This window comes from Platichthys flesus, chromosome 16, assembly GCF_949316205.1.
Source record: "Platichthys flesus chromosome 16, fPlaFle2.1, whole genome shotgun sequence".
Lineage (NCBI taxonomy): Eukaryota > Metazoa > Chordata > Actinopteri > Pleuronectiformes > Pleuronectidae > Platichthys > Platichthys flesus.
Window position 1 is genome coordinate 20,725,937 of NC_084960.1, and position 27,763 is coordinate 20,753,699.

The window sequence follows — 27,763 nt, forward strand, 5'->3', positions numbered from 1 at the left end:
TTACCCTGCCCCTTTCTGTGAAATGACCCAATGAAGTCATGTGATTTCAGTCACATTATATCCATGCTAACTTAAATTACTAAACAGACTGAAGCTTAGGTGTCCCAGATGACCCAAATTCACCCTATATAACAAGTGTCTGTACACATACACACCCGTGAACCCTCTGCGTTCATTACAAATATTTGTTTTTCTTTGAGACAATACGTGATAGAAAAAAGGTACAAACTGGAGGTATGGCGTTGGAAAGGTTACTGCATTTTACAAGTAGGGCAGGTCTGCATGAACCGGCCCCACTGACTCAGGTTGATGTTAGCTCTCGCAGCTGAAGCCGGAATCAGGTTTATGTGACATTCTGACAGAAACCTGATAATTCATCAGTTTGCTTTAGATTGATTCCATTGACAGGCTCTACAGAGCTGCGTGACATGATCTGCTGCAGATATGGTTACATGAATAAAGCTCTTCCTCCACAGATACTTCAGCAGGTGCACAATTCACTGTTTGATTTCTCACATCTTTAAATTGGCAGGAATAGCTTCTAATAGAGTAAAACGGAGGTGAAGGTCCTGCTACATTGAGCAGGAGCACAGCTGGGTGGCAGAGACTTGAGTGACCCGTGTTACTGAGGTTGAAGCTGATTGGTTGAGGTGGTCACCGTGTCAGTCTTTTCGGTGGTGCTGTGAACTGACCTGCTGCAGCTGAGCCTGTCACTAATGTGCCATAATCACATCAGGGCTCATGTGAGGACAAAGAGAATGGAAAGGCTGATGACTTTTTTCCTCACTCTAGTCGAGGGTTAAGGACAGACATGAAACACATTGTACAGATTGTCAAGCCATATGAGGCAAATCACCAATCAGTTTTATTTTAAATGTAACAATTTTTTATATTTGTTTTCAATTGGGCTAAATAACACTATTTCTAATTGTTGTTCAACTTCTTGTGACCCCTCCCCTCAATGCATTTCATCCAATTTGCTGTATTACTAAAGAAAGCTCATACATACCTTCAGTGCATCATGACTCCTTTTACCTGGAGGTCTTCCTGTTCCAGGTGCACTGGTAATAACACAACACTGTGATGTGATGGTGAGTGTGTGCAGTCTACTGACAAAGATACACACACTCCCATTTCCTGAGCTACCAAAGCATCCGAAAATACACACTGTCTATACTTGTCCATCTGATCTCCAACCCCTGGTTTTGTTGGAGGTTTCTTTCTGTTTAAAGGAAGTTTTATTTCCTCTCCCTCTGCTCACTATAGAAACGGTTGAGTTTCTTTAAAATATAACACGTATAACTTTGTAAAGTGCCTTGACATAATTTGTGTTGTGATTTGTCACTATACATATCAAGGACAATAACAGGATCCTGCGATTCATGATCGACTGGGTAACTGCTGCATGTGTAACGTGCAGCACAAAACCCCAGATGTTGATATGATACCCCTGCAAAGCAAAAGATCAGCAGAAACAGGGTTTAAAAAAACAGCTGGATTTATTTAGGAGAGTAGAAGGGTAAGACAGTATAAGTTAGACTGTACATATCTGAAAATACCAAAACTGGGAAAGAAATGGTTCTTGTGATCTATTTAGTATGTGGACATCAGACTGCTTGTGTGGCATAATAAAAAAAAACACTATATAAAACCATTGTCAACATGTTTGGACAGTAGAGGCAGAGTTGGAAGAGGAGGCACAGAAACATCAGTATATTCGGCAGATAATATTTCTATAAAACATTAGCATTAAGGGAATCGTCAGTCAGTGAGCTCATGATTAGTTGTAACACATCAATAGACCAGTGTGGTTGCATAGTTTGGACAATGGTTGGTGGCTCAGTGGAAATATTTCATTGATCGCTTTCCAGTCCGAGCGCTGATGTCAGACGCAGGCTGCAGTGTAGAAAACCAGTATCGCAGCAATGGTTCAAAGGCAAAGTCAAAGGCAGAGTTTTAGAAAAGGGAGACACTGCTCAGAGTGGAGCTTTGGGAGCAGAACTCTAACAAGGCCTCCGGGTTAAAGGCAGATCTTTAATGTTCCCGGATTAGAAATAATGATTCCCACCAGAACCCTCGGTGTGACAGCACAACACTGAGGGCCAGCAGACCCAAAGCCGCTCCACCACAGGACCTATTGACAAATCTCAGGGTTAGGGTTAGGACATCTGTTAAGTTAATACCAGGTCTGAACATGCTCTATGTGGGAAGCTGGAAGGTACATGGTGAACAAGGAACTATGCTGCCCCCCCCCCATTACAAAGCCTGGACCACAATCCAACAGATAACACACAGTACAGCCCGTGAGCACAAAGGGGACAAACAGGTCCTTCATGTTTAGCTGAGGTTCCAGTTTGGATTAGGCTTCGGGGTCTGCCAGAGCCCGTCTGAGAAAAAGGCTGTCAGATTATAATCTGACTTTACACAGTGACTGGTCCACTGACTGGAGGAGCAGGTGGAGGCAGAGGCTACACTGTTCTCTCCAGCTATTTAAATCCATTCTTCCTTCACATGACTGCTTCTATAATTTCTCAAGTCAAAGAACCAAGGATGCTTTCAAGGTGACTAGATGACAAAGACACGCAAAAGTCACAGTGATCTTGGAGGTTTAAAGACGTGTGGTGAACACGCTGCCTTCCGCAGTGGACATTCACAACACTACACATTGTACACGCTTGTTTGTTTAAAGCAGACCAATCCCGTCAGGGAGCTATAACACAACAGCAGACAGTCGTTTTAACACAGCCACCATTGATCTGCTTGCAAGAGAAGAAAGACAAAGAGTTCTGAGATTCTGAATTTAATGTCAGAATTTGTCAATACATTGAACGGACTTTGAGCTTGTGTTAGTCTCTGTCCAAACTGATCTAAAGAAATGAATTCTGTGCTTTCATCTAGGAGGCTTGTTTATTTATCACCAAATTCTTTTCTCTTTTCTCCTCTGTAAAATCCAGATCCTTTTCTCAACCCATCAGATGGTGGAAGGCAATTAAAAAACATAAGTGCTTTGGAAGGATGCAACTCCTCTTTCGTGCAGGCCACAGGTCAACTGATCGACTGTGGAGTCACGACATTATATTATTGGAAAACGAGACGTCCCAGAGGAGCAGAGACAGTGTACCATCATCAAAAACAGGCCTGTACACTGACACAGCCTCTGCTCTGCTGTGACTTTGTGTGTGTGTGTGTGTGTGTGCGTGTGTTCACGCATGTCTGTCTATAGTTATCAGGATCAATTTTTGTTCTATACCATCATTTTGAGGACATTTTTGACTGTCGTCACTAATTCAAGACTTGGATTTAAGTTTAGGGTTAGAATAGAAAAAGTTTAGTAATTTAATTGTGATGCTTAGGGTTAGAGTAAGGAGCTAGGGAAGGCCAATTATGTCAATGAGTGTCTCCACAACTATTGAGAGACATGCATGTGTGCGTGCGTGTGTCACTACAGGCTTTCTTCTGTCCTTACGACATGACACAGCGGTCTGAATCCAGACAATGAGGCCTCTGCTGGGTTTAAGCTTTATGCTGTCCGAGAAGCAGCAGACAGGAGACAGTGTGTTTGTGACACACACAAAGAAGCTGTGTCACCCGGTCGCAGACGGGCTGACAGAGGGAGAATCATGCTGACTGGCACTGTAAAGCTTGGAGAATTCACTGAACTTCCTCTGTTTAAATTGGGAATATGCACGCACACCAGAAATCAGCCACGTGACTCGCTGCATGCTTGCACACATGCTGAGTGGCAGCAGGCATCCTGGTTGTCCTGGGGACACTCAACCAGCTACCTGGGAGACAGGGGATCCAATATCTCTCACGGGTCCTTCTCACCCTCGATGTCACTGATTAAGGCAATTGTTAACTCAAAGCTAAATTGTGGGAGTGTAAGAAGAAAAGAGAAACAAACGATAAATGTGCTTTAAAACAGAAGTAAATCTGAAGTGTGTGACCCAAAGATGATGTTATATTTTAAGACTAAATTACAAATTAGACTACAATTCCTATTGGCTTCTATTCATGTGTACACAGTATCAAAATCTAAAAACACATTTCAACTGTGTAATCCATGGACCATTGATGGAAGACATGACAGCTCCCTTAAGCGCGGTGGTAAACCTTGCTTCCAACATGTTAACAGATGGGACATGGCTCAAACTAAGACAAAGTAAATGTAAAATTAAAGATGGTTTCTGTTATTTAAGGGAGTTCTTATCATACTATATAGTCATGTTTCTGATAAGTTTGGTTTTAATTCATTATTTGATTCTATAAAAACTAGAAATAACGAACAGTGCAGTTACCATCTACACTATTTCTTTTTCCAAAATTCTTAGAATATAACTGACGTTTAACCACCAAAATATAATCATCTCATCCTTGAGTCCAGGTGAATGTCTGTACACATTTGAAAACATTCCCTCCGGGCTTTGAGATATTGCATATAATGGGACGAATGGACAACCCTAAAACACAGGCATAAAAACCAAATGACTCGTCAAAAAACCCAAAGGTAAAATACGAAGGTACACTGGTTGCTTGGGTCTTTAAAACACTAAATCCACTTTCCTTGGGTTAGTTACATAATTACAGAGCATTATGTTTACTCCCCGATGGCCATGTTGAATTCATATATCAGAGTTAAACTCTTGATTATGGTTAGAATTTGAAAAACGATCAAGGGCATGTAATTGACAGTAGTTGGGTCATAACCCAGCCACTAAAAAGACATGAATAAAACCTTTTCTCATGTTGGTGCAGCTCAACAAACTGGTTTTGCCTCACGTCATCTAAAGGCTCACTATGTTCTTCAAGTTAAACGAGTCAAACTCAAGCTGTTACGACCCTGTGCAAAAATCAAACTGAGACAGAAGACTAAAGGGGGCCGAGACACTTCCAGTGTAGACACGGGGTAGGACACCATGAGCAACCACCTGCCAGAGGAGGCGGAAATGTCTGTGTCTGTGGGATCACAGGAGCATGAAACAGGAAGAACAGGGTCTTTTCAGTGATTAGCTGCCATTTCTAACTACAACTAGCAAGACTAAAAAATAGCGACGTAGCTTTGCTGGTTCATATGGAACGACGCTGTTTCCACACAAACACAGGACTGTGACCTTAACCAATAAAAGCATTTCTGTTGAAGGGGGAGACGCAACAGCTCAACCACAGGCCAACTTCACGACATTAGAGGCTTGAGTTACACCTTATTATAATCCATTAACTTCTGCCGAAGTGTTAGTATGAACCAGTGGAACCAGTTAACTGGAGGTGTTCATGCTCTCGACACAACTGGAGGAGGCAGATTAATGGGGCTGTTTAGGTTTTAAATACCACCATCCGTAAATAAAAAAACAAAAAAAACACTCATACGTAGACATCTATGTGGAGGGGTTACATCAACTCTTAGGGTGAGAGTGAGGTTGGTCTGAGAGATGCATTACAGCGAATTAGACATTAGAAAATTAGCTAAGAGCGTGGCCAGAAACATACAGGCTGGTTTTTCCCTTTTCTTTTTAGGTCAGGATGTGTGGAGGGGAAAGACAGACAGGATCAACAGGTATCTTCTGAGCCAGCAAAACAGAGGTCGAGCCACCTCCTCACCTCTTGTATTATACGCTCAAGGTGGTAAGATAAGGTGGAGACATAAGAAATGCAGGCTTGGATTTGAGATTCCACAGAGCTGCAGAATTAAATATGACCATTTTCAACCTCAATCAGATCCTTTATCACCACCCATGGAGAAACCATTCACTAAATGGTCAATGCAACATTCAAACTACATTACGCTTTATGTTTTTAAGCCTAAATAGTTTACCTCAAGAAGGGAACAAATTATTTTCAAATGAACGCACAGACGCAGTGTAGCCCTGGTATTAGCACGAGATCTGAATAGATTTGTAAATGCTGCCAGTCTAACCTCCTAGATTCTCTAACCCAGGTTATGCTGGGTGATGCTCTAATTAGCAACTGGAAGATTAATGAAAGCTGATGTCATCACACGTATTGTTTTTTTCATACAAATTTCCAGTTCACTAAATTAGATTAGGGGAGAGAAGTCCCCACATTTGAAAAACCATAATATGTTGCCATCTTTGGTTGAAAATTCTGAACAAATTATAAAAGAGAAATCAAAGTAAGGCAGGTAGCAAAACGACTTATTAAAGGCAGATGTAAATGTAAATGTCTGTGGTCGTCCACGTACAGATCATAAGTTAATACCAGGAGGAAAGTGGGTCCCCAGCCTCTTGTAGTCCAGAGCCTGATGGTCAAATGTGTTCCAGGTATAAGATAGCCACAGTTTTTTGGACCATTCTTTTCTGCTGACATGCAGTGAAAAGACCCTGTAATAGCTGACTTGTGGAGGGGCAGAGCCAGGAGAGCTGTGACTTGAAATCCCGGACAAGTGGTTCACAATGTGCCCTGAGAAAAACTTAAATATGATGCTCATGATGAACCCTATCAAGCCTGACGGCACGGTGGTTTCTTTTACAAGTGGTCTATTTGTGTTTGTTCGTGCTCTCTGAACCCCCAAACTGAGAGCACAGAGTCCACCAGCAGTCACCCATCCACAAGGTGTAAACCCTAATAAAATATAAGTTAAAGGAAATGCATAGGTATATACAGTATATTCATAGACTAGAAAAAGAAAGTAAATGATTAGAAAACTAGTAGACTTCCTATCTGTGTGTGTCTGTGTGTGTGTGTGGGTGTGTGTGGGTGTGGGTGTGTGTGCGTGTTCTGTTCTTTCCTGTTCCACGGCTCTCAGAAGAAAACCCCACCTGCCCCGGTGATGTCATCTTTGAGGTCTGGTGGAAAGCAGATGTAAACCCATGAACAAAACAAAAGGACTGTTCAGCAAAAGGAAGGTGACATCTGGCAACAGAGCCGCCAATTCCAAACAAGCCCCTCCCAATCCCCATCAACAGTGGTCAGAGCAGCAGTGAATAAAGGGACAGTGTAAGGATGTTAATCAGAGCAAAACATACAGGGAGGATATGACAAGGTGTCGGCAAGGTCCAAGGGGCAGAGGTCATTTACAGTGGTTTTAAGGGTCAAAGGGTGGTCGGAGCTCTGAGTCAGAAGCAGCCGTTATAAGTCACAGTGAACAAGCTCAGTAAGGCAGAGAGCAAGCGTGGGGGGTGGAGGGGGGGAATGGCGGTAGTAGTGGTGCCTTTAATACACAGTCAAAGTTCAAAAGTGACACTGCCTGGTTCGTTAACAGGCCGGCGGTGGGGGGAGGGTAAGGAAAAAGGCACCCCGACTTCCACTCTTCATTTGCCTCCACCTCTCCCTCCCTCCCTCCCCCTGTTCAGTTCCCTCACTGCAGCATCAGCTGCTTGAGGTTGTCGTGAAGGATGGTGTCCTTGACGTCACGGAACACCAGACGGATATTCTCAGTGTTGATGGCCGTGGTGAAGTGGTGGTAGAGCGGCTTCTGCAGCTGCTCGCGGCGTTTTTTGCGAAAGCAGTCCACCAGGAAGCGCTGGACGTCTGCCAGGCTTGTGGGGTCGCCCGAGAACTCGTGGAAGTAGTCTTTGATGGACACCTGCTTCACCTTCTCCTCCAGCAGGTCTGTCTTGTTCAGGAACAGGATGATGGAGACATTGCTGAAAACTCTGTTGTTGACGATGGTCTCAAAAATGTTGAGGGACTCGCTCAGCCGGTTGGTCTGTCGGTCCTCCATCAGCACCTGGAGGTGTCAGAATGCAGACATGTCATGTATGCTGGGGTCAAAGGTGATGTGTCAATAGTCACTGATATGAGCAAAATAATTGTTTGTCTGCACAAAGGAGACAGGTAAGTATTGGACAAATATCAACGATGGCAAAGTCGTTCAGAAACTGTATCTGCATTTACCACCAGAGGAAAAAGGTCAGAATGTAAGGTGATGGGCGTTGTTCCTACCCCCAAGAAAGTTTATGAAACAACATAAATATTATAATATTTTTGGACTTATTACCCTATTTTTGCTCTTATAAATACAATGGAAACACAAACAGCAACACACAAAAGGAACTTTACAGCCCTTTTGCACTGCAGGGACGTAAGGAATGTGATGTAGCGTGTGGCCTTTGTTACAGGTTCTGCTTTGGTTTCCACTGTTCTCCGTCTGAGTTCAAGGGGTTAAATTTCAACAACAAGCATTAATGATAGGTTGAGCCGATGTTACAGCACATCATATAAAAGGGTCCTTCACCTATTACCAGCACACGGCTTATGAACTTTCTATGCCAATTAACAGAGCATCAAAGTTTGTGAAATAAAGTAGAAACGAGTTGAGGAACCTAATTTTCACAAGTTCAGCTTTTAGGTTATTGACATTCTGAACAAGAAAAGGGGCACAATTAGTTTTTGTAATGACTTCATTAAACTGATGACCTTTAATTCCTGGGGCAATTGGGTCAAATGTGTATTTGTGTTTTAGTTGTTGTAATTATGATGCCATGCAAAACTTCAAGTCAGTGTCAATTCAACAACATTCAGTGATTCCAGTCATAGCTCCCAACAGACTCACCTGATCATATTCTGAGGAGGAGACAAGAAAGAGGATGGAAGTGACCGAGTCAAAGCATTCAAACCAGCGACGCCTCTCAGAGCGTTGACCACCCACGTCCACCATCTTGAAGGGCACGTTCTTGATCTCAAAGTCGTACTCGTGGATGCCCTTGGTGGGTTTTCTGGCCAGGAGGATGTCCTGCTGGCTAGGGAGGTAGTCCTGCCAACACATTGTTACACATATTAGGTAGGTTTCTGTAGTTTGTCATGGTTCTTTATTTACGAGACAAACTATCTCTAACCACTTACACACAATCAGTGTGAATTAAGAGTTAGAGAAAGAAATGCTATTGTTGCCGTGCACACACAGTGCATTCCTTCAAAACAAGCACACATATACAAATGAGGGGATGCCAGAGACTGTGTGTGTGTGCGTGTGGTTTTCCTCCCCTTTAATGACACAGCTTTTACAATTAGGCCAAGACAATGCAAAAACTAGGGACTCTTTGACTACATGAAACCAAATATGATGTAATATTATTCACAGTCATATGTTGACTGTGTGTTCGTGTGTGTTTCAGTACGCTTCAAGATAGATCCACATTCCTAACATTCCAGAGGTGGAGAGTCATTGTTGACAGGCCACGCAGACAGACAGACACACACACACACACACACACAAACACACAAACACACACACAATGGAAATAAGATCCACTTTTTTTTTTTAAACACCCCCTGCACACAGGGCTTCCAGTGCACTTCTTTGTTCACGCAGAAGAAAAGAACAACAAATACAGAAAGACTATAAGGTAGAAATCCAGCACTGATAAACTTAAGTGATGTCTGAGTCACATTCATCAACAGCCTTGTCTGATTACTTCATTAGAGCCTTTTTTCAGACTGGTACTCCAGAGTACATCTACACTATTCTGTCCTGACTCTCTCCAGAGTTTACCCATCGAACATGAACAAAGCATCAGGAGAATCTCCCCTTTACAACTAAAACTAAAACTCTTAACGTTTACGCGTTATGATTAAATTACAGGATTAATTCGTTTTTTTTTAACGCATTTAACGCATGCGCAGAAGGACCTTCCAATATACCCACAATTCCGCCCACTCTGCACTAGTCGCCACACTAATGCAGTCAGACGGCAGCTGCCATTCAAACAAACATGGATAATTTTGATGAACCTGAGAACATTCTGGACGGGAAGAACGTGTTGCAAAAATACTAAGATCCAACACTCAACTAAACCAAGCTACACTCTGTGGGAAGGCGTTATCGTTTCACAGTAGTAACAACAGCCTAAAGTACCACCGCAACCAGAAGCATGTGTTGGTCGGCGAGGGGCGTTCAAGTGCAATGCGCCAAACCAGCTTCACTCGCAGGACACATTGGGCAGAAGAAGCGGTCAGGTTTACTGTCATAGAATGTGGACAAGTTAGTTTGCCTCATCAACTGGCTAAAGAACGACTAGCTAAGAGGACCTTTAGAGGCATTAGATTGTGTCATGGTGTGGTTAATGGTTGTTATAAAAAATTCCAACCATCCTATGAAAAAGAATGGCTAAGAAGCTCAAATAATTTCTGTTTGATTTAAAAAGAAAAAGAAAAAGTTTTATTCAACCATACAGTGGCTAAGAAGCCCGAATTCTGTTTAGGATGAAGATTATATTAATGTTCCATATGGAATAGCAAAGACAACTGCTAAAGAACTGCTGAGTTGCAGCACCATTGTTTTGTTTATTTATGAATATAAAAAGAAACATGTAAAATATATATATCCGTCTTTTGTCATACATTTTTTGTTTTAACAAAAATATACCGAGAAAATCGGTAATGTGATTAATCATGATTAATCCATAGAAACCTGTGATTAATTTGATTAAATATTGTAATCATTTCACAGCCCTAATTTCTATTAATTTTATTTTATTAATTGACATATTATAATCTTTTACGAATAATATCAACATTACATTAGAATTATTTTGATTTCGATTAAAGTGTCCGAAATCAGTTATCGCAAACTCGTAATTTCAGCTTATTATATATTTACATTGTTTAAATAATTTGAAAAAATAAGATATTATTTATTTATAGTAGGGTTGATAACTTTCTCGTTAAGTGCTCAAATGCCAATAATAAAGACAAAACGTTGGCATTAACCACAGGCAATTTAGTGATGGTGGATGTTGGCTATGGCCAGAGATTACCAACAGTTCTCCTGTGGTTGCAGCCCCTACCTACCAGTAGCTTCAGCCATGATTTTATAACACACAACAAATAATGCACTTGCTGGGCTCGCATCTGGGAGACTTGCTGACTTTGGTTGATGCAAATCATCAAGGTGATTAAAGGATACACTTTACAAATAACCTATGGGGATTTTACCATGGTATCATTTCATCCCTGCATTATATCAACAAATTATATATTTTTTAATATGATTTATCAACCATATCAAAATATAGCACTGGCAGTAAGCAAATATAACTTTGTCTTTTGTGAAGTATAACACAGGTATTATATCACAAATGATTATAAAGACAAAGCTAAATTATTATTAACCCATGTCACTTGATTTGGGCTGGTTGTTTGGTCTGACTTCGTTCACACCAGATTTAACAAAGGTTTTTTTTCAGTAATTGTGTAGCTGGAGTCTAATGGCCTTCTCATCAGGTCAAATAAAAAACGGATTTTCAGCCATTGTCCACTGATGTCATTATAACACGTGTGAGAAAGCAGTGAAGCACATGCAGCTGAATATTCTCACATACTCTACATGACTGTGAAAGATTTACTGAAAACTACTTCTTAGAGTCAGTTATTAGTCAAGAAACTGACTGACCAATTGGGCCTGGGTGGAGGAATCATACAAAGTGAAGGGGAAAACGTTCGCTTGGTTTCTGTTTGTCATTTTATAAGGTTCACATGACCACATCTCCATATGTTACCAAACAGCTAAACCTATAATTTACTTTCTCGGCTGATGAAGCTGTCTGAGTCCAGCAGTCTGCTAGATGAAGGGAAATGTGTGTAATTGCTGTTCTGAGTAAGAGTATTTTTCATGTGTGAGTATTCGCTGCTGGGCTGAGAATCAGATACATGGAGGAACCGTGAGTGTGAAGACACGACTGGGGACAGGAAGGCAGAAGTTTCACATCTCTTTTTAGCACACAAGCAACAAACTTTTCAACAAACTGCTATCACACCCATCTGGCCCATCATCCTGCCTGCTGGTGGTCTGTGATTCGTGTAGCCTTTGCAGCGTGGGCCGAACTTACCGACTGTGCGAGTTTTTCCAAATTGTCCAGGAAATACTTGACGGACTCCCCCTGAGAAAAAGAGAAGATAGATAGTGACTTCATCATAAGAATTCTGAGTTGAATATGACACATGACTTAAGCTCTCTTCCACACTGATTAATGTCAATGCCCACCACCACAGCGGAGGGACGAACTCACTGGGGTTGCTCTAAATTTGTAGAGCTGATACATAGTGTATGCAGCTGTACTCCAGGGAAGTTAAGTTACACTGAAGTCTGCATTTAAAGAGATCTGATCTAAAACAAGAAGCTGCCTGCTCAAATCTCAAAGGGAGACTTTGTTTGTTTGTATAATCCAAGTGTATGTGTGTGTATGTGGGTGTGAGTGTGAGCAGAGTCTACAATAAGGCAACGGCACAAAAACTCTACAGATGTTATGATTATTATGAAACTTTGACAGGCCGCGAGGGTCTGTTTGATGATGTAAACCAATGCAATAGGTTTTATTCAGCATCTGGTATCTTCACTTGACGCAGCATCTTCTATTTAGTTTTATCGAGGTCTTTATCAATTTAAGTCTTTAAACCACATGCTCATGTGTGAAATAAATAACACAGGGTTCTCATGCACTCATGAACTGAGTCCAAGTGGCAGGTAAAAGACAGAGGGTGGTGACGCCAAGATTATTCTGCCGGATGAGAACTACATCGCGGGAAAGCGGAAAGCTAAAGCAGAAGCTATACGATGGTAAAACAAAGTCTGTATGGAAGTCTTTCAGACATGCACTGAACTCCGCAGATACACATTTTCTCCAAAGAGGTGCATTTCTCCCCCCTCCGATGTGAGAACCTAGCAGGGGAACCTCTGCTAGACTCCCCGCTAGTGAGTGTTTGTGTGTGTGTGGGGGACTTTCACACATGCGCTGTGCATGTGTGAAAGTCGGGCTACCAAGTTTACTCAGGTGTCAATTGTAAAGATTTGACCCGCATGCCATTTCTGAAAACTGCGTATGAAAAGAGGGTCAAAGAGTTCTGCACACATGTTATGGGTGCATTCCACTCATGTTTTTATTCTGTGGCGTATATTATACTTATTCTTCTTCCATATTTTTGTGGCAAATGCAAGACACCTATAATAAAACTTGCGGAATTACGTCCAATTGTGTGCAATGATTTTTCTAAGAATTCCGTTAAACGGTTTGCTCAAAGATCACGATAAAGCGGCCGAAAACCTACAATGAGAGTCAAGGTCTCTTGTCCAATAGAATTAGAGTCCAAAAATGACTGTCTTTAAGCCATTTTCCCTCACTAAAACTTGCACTCAAATAAATGATATCATGGCTTTCACCATCTTCACTGACTTACAGAACCACCCCTCTGTATTTCTCTGTCTCTCACTGACATACAGAATGGTGATGCCCACAGTGACAGATGAGGAGAGGGGTCCAACAATCACACCTGCTTCAGTGGCCTCTGGGTCAGAACCAGCAGTGTTTGATAAAGCCAAACATAAATACTGTTGAAATTTACAGGCCAGACTCAATACTATTGACACTATTCTTCTAGGTTTTTTCTCTCATAAAATAATCTACTTGATCCACACCAGTCTGGTTTTATGAGGGTTTATCCCACTGAAACTTCACTGCTGCCACTCCGGTCAGCTGAAGGGGACGTCTAGTCATCAGTTATCCTCCTGCTGGGACTGTCGACAGACTGTGACCATGAGCACACTGGTGGCCAGTTCTGTGACGTGACACCTCTGCTCTTTATACTACAGCCAGCTTCCAGGGGGCAATCCAGATGTTTTTTCCTACTTTCGAGAGGTATGCTGTCGTCCATTTTTATATACAGTAACAGCTGTACAGCTGTGATGTATATCCGCAAAATCCTGATATGACACATTTATACAATTAAATATATAGTACTACTACTAATGGTACTGTCAAGAACTTATATAGGCAAGCCCCAATGTGGCAGATTGACAGCTGTGTTGGGAAGGAAACCATGGTGACATTATTGCATTTCTCTTACAGACCATAAGCATCACAAATCAATAATGATAATATCTAAAACCCCAGAGTATCATTAGAATAATAGACTAACACACAATGAGCTAAATTGTCTTTCAATCTCCCCCACACAGATGCTTGGGAACCCGATGTCCCTGCAGGACAGTTTAAAATCATTTCCCTGGAAGCAAGACCATGTTAGACCACAACTTCAACTTGTGGAAAGCAGTTAGGGAGAGGGCAGAGGTACAGAGAGAAGCATCTTTCATTGGCTTGTATGTGTCTGTCTGTGTGTTATCAGCAGCTGCAGGTCTGCACGGTCAACTCTGTGGAAGAGCCTTTATCTTTGACTGTCAATACACTACTGTAATCTAAAAGCTCCCTCAACCTACTCACAAGTAATCATTGAACTTCCCACAGTCACACACCTAGAGAGGGTTCAAAATAAAGCCTGAAACATGCTTCTGCGTTTTCACGGGCCCGTAAGCGCAAGAGCCCTCCCGGGTCCCTTACGTGCTTATGTTTCCCTCCTTACGTGCTGACGGGTGTCGACCCCCTTTTCTAAAATTTACGGCAAAGCTCCGCTAGTTCACTCAGCCCGCAAGATAAAAATGGAAATGTACCAAATTTATATCATCGGGATCTTTTAATTGGAGGTCCAAAGTAATTTAACAAAGATCAGGGTTTCTTTCCCCAATAGCAGATTTTAGAATTCATTGCTGGCCATTTTAAAACAGTCCATTTTTTCCTTTTCAACCATTCCTGCCTACTTTTGGATGTGTGCTTTGGCTCTTTGTTTTGCTGGAGGAGCCATGATCTTTGACTCAAACCAAGTTTTCTTACACTGGGTAGGACATTTCGCTCTAAAATGTCTTGATAACTCAGGTCTTGGATGTTTGACGTGGTGCTTGGCAAACTTCTTAATAACATTACGCACTGTTGAAACAGGGATACCAAGGACTTTGGAGATGGCCTTATACCCTTTGGAGGTCTTGTGTATGCTATTAATGACCCTTCTGATGTCCTCAGACAGCTCAATTGTCTTCACAATGTGTGACAAAGGAACAGGGTATAACTGGTTGCTTTTTAAAACACGGAAGTCATCATTCATTGGCTAATTTATGTCACATGGGCACAGACAATTTATCACAGGTGATCCATTTGTGATTTACCACAGGTGAGTCATAATGTGTTTCGATACTGATTTACAGCAAAGGGTGCCAATATCAGTGACACAGCAAGCTTGAAGTTTTTCAATTTTTCCCCCCATTGTTTATTGTTTTGAATTGTTGTTTATCATTTGCTCTTTTGTATCAAACACGAATGCTCTATAGAAAAAAGTTGCTCACTTGATTGATTTTTTTAAGGAGATATTCCACATTATGTACTTAAACTTCTTGTGTGCCAATAATTGTGAGCAGGACTGTGACTCCCAGCAGTGAACACCATGTGACAGTTTACCTTGGGAAGGGAAGACAAAAGGCTAATAATAAAATATTTATGCGAGTCGATTTTCCCCCACCCATATTGTCCACAGCTTTAGGATGAGAGAATTCTTTAAATCGAATGTCTTTATTATCTGGCAGCTTATTCATTTGTCAACAAAGCTTTAAAAATGTACACATTGAATTACTGCCAAAGCTCCATAACCCCAAGAATTGTTCCTCACAATATGGACACTGAGTGACACTATTTACTCACCAGCTGGAACTCCCTGCGGCGGTCATATGCATTCTGGATGCCCTGGTCGGCCCACAGGGCAGAGATGGAGGGCAAGTAGTGCTGAAAAATTTTGGCCTCCACCATGCCGTGACCGTGAGACATCGCTGACCGGGTGTCAAAGGCCATCATGGTGTCACCGTGCCTCCGGTTAGATGGGTTGCCCCATGGGATGTGTAGCTTCTCTCTAGCATCCACCAAGACTCGGATACCTGAAGGGGGAGAGAAAAGATCATTAGGATTTTTTTCTTGTTCAAGATAATACATTACTGCCTACATTTTTAAAAAACAGTGATCATATGGTGTGGTGATGTGATTCATGTGGTAGATTTTTTTTTAAACAATGAAAACATGAACTGGCATCATAGGAACCCTGTGTTTACGAATATTCCCATGATTCTGTGGTATCTACTGGTGGACTTATTTCTGGTGAATATACCAGATATTTACACAATTCTTACACAAATCAATGGACATTGTGAGATGTACATTTGACCACCTTGACCAGTCGAGGAAGATGGCTTTCAACACTGAGGCTGATTCTAGAGTTTTTTTCTCTGCACTGTCTTTAAGTGTTTGCTGTGGGAACTTTGGGTTTTCTCTATAATATTTTCAGGTCTCCACCAAGTTTTGTGTTGGGATTTTGTGCTATACAAATAAACCTGAATGCACATGTATCCATCCATCCATGTGTTATTAAATGAATCAATGTCTTAAACATATTTCCACATTTATTTATTTATTTCCACATATATTCCATCTTTTATTTATTTTCACATTTATTTATTTCTACATTTAAGTGTCCCTATGTAAATGAGGTAGGAGGTCCCAACCTCAGTCTCAAGCAGGATTGGTCAACTGAGCTACACACGACACAAAGGCCCCGGGGCTCCGCCCCCCACTCACTCGGAGACACAAGCAGTGACTGAGATCTGAGCTCGTCACCGTTAAGCAGCTGGTCAGTGACTTTGTAGAACAGTGGTAACAGTGGAAACACAGAGCTTCTCTGGTCACATCTGCTCAGAGATCAGCGACTTCATGATGGAGTTCAGGGGTTGAATACCCTCCAAACTGTTTTAAGAAATTGTTTAACAAAAGAGATCGAATTTGCCTCCCCCCCAAAAGACACACCTCAAGTTCGTATCGATCTTCTAAATGAAACCAAAAATTGCAACAACACAAATTTATCAAGTGCTAAGGCCTTACTCTCTTGCTTCAATCATGGTGAAAATAAACAGATGTATATGTAAAATGCACACAAATCTTAAAAAATGTAAATGATGCATGCCATCAACCTGAAACAATATCGAATTGATCAATCTTTAAAAAAACATATGGATAGAACTTTTTAAAATAAATAACATTCATTCATTCATTTTTTTATCATATATTTGTTAGATGATTTATTTTCTTTTAGATGCTTTATTTGTTCAGAATTTAATTTACCAGAATAACTTTATCAACTTTAACACAGGGTTAAGATGAATCATGTGAATCTTAGTAGGCTTCGCCAAAGTTTGTTATTACAGTTTGAATATTTGTATACAAACATATAAGAAGATACAGGCCAATTATCAAGTCCAATTATCAGTTTTTTAAGGATGATTTTCATACAGACATGAGGCCTGTATCAATATAAGCTGGTGTATTTGTCTACCTATTTCACCAGTTATGTACAAGTGCAGATGTGTATCTGCGTATGTGAATGAGTAAAACACGTCAATACAGACGTCAGTGAGTAAGAATCAATTCTCAGCTATAAATAGAGAGTGCAGTTCCCCACATTGTGTGACTGACTGTTTACTCGTGTCATAGGTCCATTGAATTGCAAGCGAGAACATAACTGGCAAGCTACGAGTAGGGAAGGGGTAGAATAAGTTTCTTCTCCTTTGAGTTTAAGGCTGTGATCATACCTGGTATTAGCATCTGTCTAGTTCCAGTCATAAGACAGCATTAAGTTTGTCTGTAAAGTCGTCCTGAATGTGTCTCCTGTGACCACTTAGGATCAGATTGAACTCTCCCACTCTATATACAAATACAAACATATGTCATATCCAGTTTATCAGGTCTGAGTTGAGAGAGAGCGAGAGAGCGAGAGCTGCACACCTTAACTTAGAGCTGACCACTGCTGATCAGACCACTCAGAACAGATGATAACACCAGGTCTGAATGGCAATGAAATATGTGCATTTGTGATGGATGACACAGTAATGTGGACTTTAGATGGTCTGTCTCTGAAATGTCTCTGGATTAAATGATAAATTGAGAAGCAGCCTTGAATCTCCTCATTTAAAATTTTACTAAGCTGGTCTGGGTTGTTTCTTCCTCTATGCTTTTAACAGCGTCTGTGCTAATTGCTGGAAAGATTGGCTACAGTAAGTTTGAACTAGGGATGGGCATAATTAATTGATCATTAAAGGGGACATATTATGCCCATTTCACCACAGTTGATATGGCTCCTTGGGGTCTTAATGAAATTTCACACACATCTTAAATCTCCCCTTAGCATATTTAAGGTTGTTAAAATCATTTTAAGTCACTGTCCTACACATATATTTCTGTATCTGTTTGTTGTGTTTCTTCATTGAAGCTAAAATGTTCAAACTACTACACCTTCTGATAAAGATGTACTTTATTTAAATATATGCATTAGATATGTGTGTTTACACTATATAATTGTATGTGTATACTTATTCATAGAGGGCATATATTCTGAACACACACACACACACACGCACACGCACACGCACATGCATGGACACACACGGACACACGGACACACACGGACACACACACACACACGGATCGTGGAGGGGCTACAGCTCTGAAGGCTAACACTGCTGCAACTTTTGCGGAGAAATGCACTTAAAACCCCAGGTATTAGTTTATTGAGCAACGGAGGTGGCAACGAGCTAATGGTGACCGGCGCCGGTGCGTGCAGCTCGGGGTGCATGGAGCAACTCTGTACGGGCCACAAAAGTTATAAGGCGCTGCTCTCTCCCCCCCTCCTCCTCCTCTGCTTTGCCGCCCGGGCATCACAGCAGAGGTTGTCCGCTGAGCGAGCGCCAAAGCACGGCTACAATGCAGCCGGAGACGGGGACTGCAGTAAAGTGAGCCGTCATCTGGGAAGCCAGCCGGTCCTCGGGTTTTTGTTGCGCGTCTACTAGTGCCTGATACGGAAAAGCCGTTTCACCCAACCATGCTGTTTTACCGTAAAGCCACATGTAGACGCGCAAAAAAACAAGAGTGCATTGTTTTCTATCAATAGGTGCTGCGTCTACCGGGCCGAAACACACACACACACACAGAAGCAACAGATCTCTCCCCCCACCTCCCAGTCCGATGCTTCCCAGCCGGGGTTCCACATGCAATACTGCTGTAAATACGTTCACAAACAGCGATTCCAGAAAGTACTGCAACTTTAAACACAAACTAACAGCAAGTTAGCGTTAGCCCGCTGCTAACCGTAGCGGGACACACACAGGGGACACACAGCTTGAGATTTGTCACAGATCGATAATGATCAATGATGAAAATGAGACATACCCTGCAGACGTGGGGAACCCTGAGCTGGTGAGACGTGTCCGGCCCTCAGGTGTGTGACGCCAGCGGGCGCATCGCCAGCCTAGCAGTGAGCGGGTACAGCCGGGATCCAACATGCCACGGAGCAGCTGGCTGCCGCTGCCGCCGAAGCCGGCCGGCAAGCCAGCACTGATTGCTATGAGGCTAACGCCAGCTAGCGTACATGTCACCGTCAATTACCGAATCTATGCCATGTAGACCGACTATGACGTCAATTCTGGTCGTATTCCCATTCGACGCACTCTATCGTATAGTTTCTTACATAGAGGAACCATAACAAATCGCGGGAGCTGTTTTTTCCAGAGTTTTTGGGACGGTTGACATGCCAGATACCCCAATTAACGTGTAGAAGCACTACAAAAGTGGATTTTTCATAATATGTCCCCTTTAAGAATTTCGTCTTAAAGGGCATGTTTGCTATGTGGCAGGGGGCCGGAATATCCCATTTGCCCTGAACACAGCACAGCGAAAGGATGTTAGCAGCTGGAGGAAACAGTCATTATCTGTCATTGTTGATATTGTTGACCCAAACAAATCAGCATATGGGCATGGGGAAGCACAGAAATAGGCTGGGTTCATAATGAAACTGTAGTGGGTCAGACAGCTTAGTAGGTGGTCCTTCATACGTGGCCCAGGACTGAGTTGCATTCAGAGAGCAAAAATAATTTGATCTCTCTGGATGTGGTCCGACTGATCAGATCTCAGGACATTTTAGGGTGTGTTCAAACATGAATTTGAGCTGACCACTTGTGACCAGATCCCACAAGACAATGTTAATACCAGGCCTGTGACGTGCAGTTCAATCGGTCAGCCAGCAGCAGTGCGTTTGTTCCTGGACATAGACACCCGCTGCTTCTACCATTCAGTGTCAGTGAATTATCAACGTACTACAGCATCGATAGTAATCATTAACAGATCATTGGTGACAACTTTCAGCTGCAGTTTAACAAATGTTCAGCTTCATAACATTAGTTGTAATTAATCAAACTTAGCTAGTGTCAGTTTGTATGTCTCTGCATGTCACTGTGGAACTCTTCACATAATTGTCAGGAATGACATGACCTTGAATATATATGTATCATAAATGGAGTTTCAGAGTTTCACCTTTCTTTTTGCAGTGGGTTCAGCTAGTCTGCCTCTCCTGGCGTGCATGCACTGGGTACAATCAATCACACTGATCTTTATAATAACAATGTGAATTAATATTTTTGTGTTCCTTGATAAGTTGGGTAACGCTTCTTCTGCAACAATGAAGTTAAAGGACACACTGAGTTATAATCGCATTATAAGCATGTGTGATAATCTGTGAGAAGAACTTACCTCTCTCTGACAATCAGGTTTATTTAGATATTAATCGATGGTGTCGGATTATGAATCGGGATCTTTACGGCCACTTTAATCATAATGTTCTGCCTGTAGGACAATACAGATCCAAAAAACTTCTGATCAGTATTAATTGTTAAATTGCAATGTGAGTGAAGGCCAGTGGGCGAGAAGGGACATTCCGTCAGGAATACTAGGGCATAGAAAAAAACAACAGGCCTAATGTTTGTCCGTCCTCATCTTAAAGCAGCGAGCTGCTGCCACAGAGGGCTGGCTGTCTTCAGGACTGTGTATGTTGAGCTGCTAGCTTCTGTCAACTCTGCCACACTGGTGCTATGAACATTCACTAATTCGAAATTTCCACCCATAGCGTCCTGTTTTTACTAGACATGTGTAAATATGAGGAATGCTGATACAACAGTGGTCTGAAATCTCTGAAATTTGACAGGATATTTAACTGTAAAGTTGTTGAAAATGCAAAAGCAATGTTGTGAACAAAGCAGCTCCTTGTTATTCGAAACAATAAGAGCACACAGAAATCTACAGACCCACTCTACATCCTGAGCTGAAGCCACCCATTATTAATCAGTACAAGAGACCAGGGATTACAAACAGAAAATATTATTTTCTCATCAAGATTAAATTGAGATTTATTCACATCTATCACTAACAGCGAATTGATAGTATCAATAAGGTCCCAAACAGACAAATTATCAAATGGTGGTAATGATAAAACCCCTTTTAACAAAGCTCAGTGAACAGTGTCAGATTTTCATTTTTAGTCCATCATCCCTCACCGATAAATAATGACAACAGCATCTTATATTAGTGGCAGACAAAGGACTGTCACACTGTGAGAGATCACTCTCTGGTCTGGCCAAACCAAAGGATCCTCTTGTCATGTATGGAGGACATAGACATGACGCTTGGAAATTGGTTGTGCTTCGGAAAGGGTCTCCGTCTCCACACATGATCTCTGGCGCTTCAACTGAGTGAACAGCAGATTCTCTGTCACCTTTTCATGGAGTTCCTTCTCTCCTGGATCTCAACTCAGAGCTCTGCAGGCAGCTCCATGGACCTCATGGTTCCGTTTGTGCTCCGACTTACACCATCAGACCAAAGTCATGCCCAGTCAACTGAATTTATCATTGGTGGATCAGTGACACACCAGTCATTAGGGATGGGGGGGGAATCGATTCTGTTACGAATCGCAATTCTTGTGAAGGAATATTTTTAAATCGCCATGCTAAAATGGTTTTTTTTTAAAACATATATTTATTGGTTTTATATGGGGGGATATATGGGGGGGGGGGAGCAACCTTGCCCCAGAACATGTTGACCAGCTCTTGTTTTTGCACAAGAATCTAAACATACCCAAGCAATAGCTTTGCATAGACTAAATGCAAACAACAACAAAGCATAGCCTACTTTTTGTTTATTTCAAAGTCTATATTTTTAAGTAAACTTTATTCATTCTATTTAATTTACATTTTATTTATTGTTTAAAAGTAGCCTAAGTGGCCTAATCTGTCAGTTTGTGTGCAGTTGACAGGGGCTACACTATAATAGAGCACATTTTTATTTATTTTCTCTATTGGCTGCCTGGTAGTCATTAAGTTACTATTTGAAATAAAACGTGTAAAGCGCTAAGTGAATTTCACTGTGTTGTATTTGAAGGTATGATTCAACAGTTTTCAATGATCCAGTATTTAAAAAAAAAAATAACCAAAAGAAATCGCAAGAAATCGTAATATCGAATCGCAATACTTACAGAATCGCAATACATATCACCACCTAAGTATCGTGATTGTATCGTATTACTAAAGTTAGCCTACAACAGGGAAACTTAAATGTAGTTGAAAACAAGACTAGGCAAGCCTAGCTCAGCTGGACCCTGGATGCAGCAGTGTTAATTTCGTTGATGAAAGCTATAACGGAAAATATTCGTTAACAAACTTTTTTCCATGACGAAGACGAGACGAAGACGTAACGAAAACGAAAAGATCTTTGAAAATAAAAACTATGACTAAATCTATTTTAACTTTCGTTGACGAGACGAGACAAAATGTTGGTGGTTGACTAAGTCAATAATTTTGAAAACGTCATCGTATCAGGCCGTCATGAAGTATCAAGAGCGGGCGAGTGAGTCTGTGTCTGTGCCTGTGCGCTCCCAGATAGCGCACCGGTCCGTAGCTCCGCCCCCCGCCCTCGCTCAGAGAGACACAGTGAAAGCAGAGCGCGTTCTCGTGGTGCAGCCTCTCAGTGACCGACTGCTTCTTAACTATGGAAACAGTGAAAACACAGTTTCTCTGGTCTCAGCTGCTCAGAGATCAGCGCAGCAGCTTCTTGATCAGAGCAGAAGCTGCAGGTGGTTTGCACCGAGCTTCAGTTTCTCTGTTCGCCTCCAGTCTGACCTGCTCTCACTTTTTGTTTTCACATTTAAAACTAAATATATGTTTTTAAGCTTTTAGGCTGCAGCTATATGTTTTTATAGAAAAGGAGTTTAATTTGGCTATTAAATGTGACTAAAATGTAATTCGTTTTCGTCGACTAAAACTAGACTAAAATGGAATTAGTTTTCGGCGACGAAAACTAGACTAAAACTAAGAAGGATAAAAATGACTGAATGTGACTAAAACTAATTTGCATTTTCATCAAAAGACTAAGAGTAAGACTTAATCAAAAATAGCTGCCAAGATTAACACTGGGATGCAGCTAGCTGGGAACATTGTCCGCCAGAAACGTAAACCTATGACTTTTTGTTGTTTTTGAACCTCTTTGTCATTACCCAGCATATTGATTACTTGTTACACTGAAGCCAGGTTACATTACATTACATGTTATTTAGCTGACGCTTTTGTCCAAAGCGACTTACATTTTTAGAACACTCAGCATTTATGAGGGGCCATTTTAGGGGTTCAGTATGTGGGATTCGACCGGCAACCTTCTTGTTGTAGAACACCCGCTCTATCCCCTAGGCCACGCTCTAAAATGTTCATTTTAATACTAAGTTTATTTGTATACACAAGGCTAACTTTTTACAGCAGTGAGAGTAGGATGTATGTATGCATGTCCACACAAAAGTACACCTTCACCTCGATTACCCTCGGCTGTTGGGGTCCATCCAAAAAGTCATAGGGAATACATATATTTTATTCAATATTCATGTTTTTTGCTGTTTAATGAAAGAATACATTACAGTTCTACTCACAAATGGATATCTAAAAAAAGTTATTTTTTTAAATTTGTATTAGAAATGTTTGCATGCATGTCTGCTTATAACAAAACAAAATGTTTATATTTATGTCTGTATATGACAAGGTTAAATACAGTTAGTATAAATAACCCCAAAAAGTCCAGTTTATTCCTGTTAATACCTAAGGAAAGTTTCCACATTTGAATATTACCGAAATTTTGAAACCCTGGTCAGACCATGTAAACCCCCCACCTCCCACACACACCTTGACTGATGTAACTTTTATCCTTAAATGACACCGAAACAAGTGGTTTCCTTTTTGCTTTAACCACGTCAAGCATCAGTAACTTCCCCCTGACTGACGCTGAGCAAGCCTTTCCAGCCGGACTCATCACACTTCCCCTGTTCGAACTTATCTACAGTTCACATGTACCTGCCCCCCCCCCCCCCCCCCCCGCTCCAGGCTTCACTGCCAGCAAGTGAGTGTGGTGACGACATTTCTAATGCAACCGATACAAAAAAGAAAGGAAGAAAAAAAAAAGAGAAATATCTCATAATAAAAAGCATTGAGACACACTTAGAAGGCACTGATTAAGTTTGTGGTGACAAGAGCTGACGCTTGATTTGAAGTGCTGTAAACAAAAACATTTGCCCGGATTTATGTGTTACCTCCTTCTTCTGCCTGCTGCGCCACCCCTCGCCAGAACACTTTGGAGATTCCCACTTTTTTTGTAAACATGTCTGAGCGGAGAACCTCCTGCTGCGTGGTGCATGTGAAAGGCAACATCAAGAGAAAGTCTGTGACCAATTCTCCAGACATCCTCCAGAGGTCATGTCTGAAAACTACCCAACTTGATAGGATTCTGTCGATGATGGGTCATTGGCTCATGATTTCAGTTCAAAGAGTTGAGTGATCCAGACTCGATATCTCCAGCAACATTTTAAAAATCAGCCGGACTGCAAGCCCTATTTAAGAATCAAAGGCCAATTTTGCAACGCCATAATGAAGTAGTGACGATGAAAATCTGATTTGTTGTCCCTTCCATAATATGATACACACGTAAAAACAGAGACACACACTAAAGACAGGAAAAAAAATTAAGATATAGAAATGTGCTGCTGCTCTAATAGGTGTGAAGACAATAACATTAGTGCAATGATAACTTATTCCTTCTGAACTGCAGAAATTAAAAGTGCTGGTACAAAAAGTGCTTAACAGTAAAACATGCCTACAGCCCAGTTACGCTACAGTACAGTGGACCTTCAGAGATGTTCTCTCAAGCCAAATTCCAGGTTTTGCTAGGTGACTTGTAAACAGCTCCTCTGATCATCTGTGAGGTTAAAACTTCAAAATGTCCAAGCAGTTGAAAGAAACACCACATAAACCATGAGACTATTCATAAAAACCAGAGGCTCCACAGGTTACCTCTCCTGCATGGCTACTGACAGTAAAGTGAATAATAGCGGGGGAGGAAGTGGTGCAAGTGCTTGGTTAAAACTAGGGATGGGCATTCGATTAAATTGTCTTAATCGATGGTCGGGAGAATCAACGACCGATTTTCGATTAATCATTAATATTTTTTTATTAAAATTCACTATTTATAGACTATATTAAAATGCAGTGAATAGAGAACAACTCTTGTGGCAGTTAATCGGGATCCGTTTAATGGTTACACTTCACTTTCCCTGTTATCAGCCTACAGCAAAAACGGCATTTAATCATTTTTTTCAAGCATATACTTACTTGTTGCTCCAACATTAACTGCAACAGTGTCCCAACATTTGTCATCCATCCTCAGGAACTTCTCCGCAGTTTGCTCCGTTCAATGTCGGGTGTTGAGGGTAAATAACAGACCATCTACAGTCAACTTTACTGCGTCATCCATCACAAATGCATCTCTCTCTCTCTCTCATCATACAAGCGTCGGTAGACAAAGTCCATGCCAAAAGAAAAAAACACAACATTTGGCATTTTCTGACATACCTCAAAAAACTAACGAAGGGAAAACATCCTTTTCTGGATTTACTTATATCTTTTTTGGAATCTGTCATTGACCTCAGCAGCTCATTGTCCCTATATCAAAGCCTTGCAATGACTGGCAATATGGAAAAAAACAACATTCCAAAGTTAACCTGATTAAAGCAATAGTGTGAATAGCGCACTGCCTGGTAAAGAGCATTTTCTGATTTCCTTAACCAGAATAGGCAACAATCATATTACGATAGGTGGAGAAATCCGAATATACACCTAAAATGGTTTAAGGTAGCATCGTTCGTCAAACTGTTACAGGTTAAAACGGGCGGAATGACAGGTCTGAAAGATGAAGTGGACATAGTGGTTTGAGTCATAATCAGATTATGCGTGTGACATATAAATAGGAAAGGAATATTATAAAAGCACCTTGTGCAAACACCATGGTTGAAATAAAGTCTGATGTCAGAATAAGGGCAGTAGTCGGAGTACTGGAGGCCATGTGAATGTAATCACAGACACAGGTTGATACCAAATGTACCAAATGTAAATAATGCAACACATGCAATATTTTGGACAGATCACAAAGCTTTGCTCTCTTGAAGCGAGGCTGTGCGGCTGGTTTAGTGATTCTTTAACTCTGAGGTGACAGCTTACATCAGTGAGCGGCATGTTCCTCTGCTCTCTGACGAAAAGTCCCTCTTTCCATACACTCACAGAAACCACACCATTCAAAAAGCGCTTGATATTGACAAAGAAGGAACGACTGGCCAACAGCAAAGACAGCAACGTATGTTTAGAGGATGCTTTGTAAAATGGCGCATGTCTTTAGCAGTAAAGTTCGTGCCGGGTGTCAGCTCTCAGAGGCCACCCAGTTAACAGGCGTGCATCTGGAGAGAGGGGCTGCCCGTGGCCTCATATGATGCTGGAGAAGTTTACAGTCAACACGTACACTCGGGTGACCCGCTTTTAGTGGAAGTGGCATGTTTCAGTGATAACCGCAGCCATGAGGAAGTGTGTGATCAACCCCCGGTGAGCAGCATGTGTGACCCAACATTTAGTAAGAACATGTCGGACACCTGAAGCTTTGGATAAACAACAACATTGACCGCGCCGCCGCTCCCTTCATTCGCACCGTGCACACAAACACTAATAACATGGGCGTTTCTTGGTAGCTGAGGCAGCTAACCCACATTAGCTTTGTCGAACCCAGGGAAGTGCTGCAGTGGGTTCAGATGCAGCTAGCATGCTACTGCCTTCCCAGTCGTTACACCCTGGAACTGGCAGCCGACACACGGGCCAGAACATGAACCCCAGCAGGGGCTCGGTGGCGTCTTACCTTTAATAACATTACTATAAATCGTGGCTCTGAACTCCTCCTTGGCCTTCTGATCGAAGTCCTTCCCGTGGATAATGCGCATCTGCTTGAGGAAAGTGGACTTGCCGCTCTCGCCTGCTCCGAGTAGTAGGATCTTCACCAGCCGTTTTACATAGGTCTTATCTCGATGAATACACTTATCTATCTCCTTAGACTTCCGCAGCTGCTCTACCTCGCCGCTCGTGAGGAGACAGTTGGGGAAACATACAGATAAAAGGGAGCGGGACGGCAGGAAATCCGCCATCTTTGAAACAACTTCATCGATACAGACAGAGAGGAGGACTAGAGGCTGCTCGGCCCTGCCCGCTGCTGCGTTCACGTGCCGTAGGAATCCACAGTAACACAATGTTCACCGAAACAGTCACCCACCCAGCTGAGCTCAATTTCAACTTTTACTCAAATATGTTTTTTAAGAAGAAAAAAAAATCTAATTTTCCAATCACCAAAATTGTGCCTTAACAAAAGCATTAATACAATTTAAAAATGCCAAATTTCTATAGGACCTATTACCGCGCCAATTACATCTTCCCGGAGTTTTGATCCGTGATTTAGTATATTCAACATTTTAAAAATGTCAATCGAACAACAATAGCATATAAATTTCGAGATTACAAAGGAACCTGTTTTTTTGCTGCGTTTATTGTTACATGGGCAGTTTATCTGCTCCAAAACACAAAAAGTGCGGTTTTTCCAACACACGTGAATCCAGCACCTGCGCTTTGACCAATCATTTCATGGTTATATTCACCGGTTACCAATACAGAAGGTCTTCAACTCCACTCAAACCACTTTAGATTGTTTCAAAATAATATATACAT

General features: G+C 41.6%; 1 protein-coding gene across 2 annotated transcripts; it reads right to left on the reverse strand.

Annotated features, from left to right (window-relative positions):
* Nucleotides 1–1,480: 1,480 nt before the first annotated feature.
* Nucleotides 1,481–27,213, reverse strand: gna13b (guanine nucleotide binding protein (G protein), alpha 13b). 2 transcript variants are annotated; one of them, XM_062407376.1, is made up of 5 exons: nucleotides 26,907–27,213; nucleotides 15,477–15,706; nucleotides 11,787–11,837; nucleotides 8,513–8,713; nucleotides 1,481–7,687 (listed from the first exon to the last, which is right to left on the reverse strand). In XM_062407376.1, the coding sequence occupies exons 1-5, from the start codon at nucleotides 27,187–27,189 to the stop codon at nucleotides 7,316–7,318; spliced, it is 1,137 nt and encodes a 378-aa protein (XP_062263360.1). In that variant the 5' UTR covers nucleotides 27,190–27,213; the 3' UTR covers nucleotides 1,481–7,315. The 2 variants fall into 2 exon arrangements, with proteins under 2 accessions (XP_062263360.1, XP_062263361.1); XM_062407377.1 differs by lacking the exon at nucleotides 26,907–27,213 and adding an exon at nucleotides 25,340–26,900.
* Between the last annotated feature and the right edge of the window lie 550 nt (nucleotides 27,214–27,763).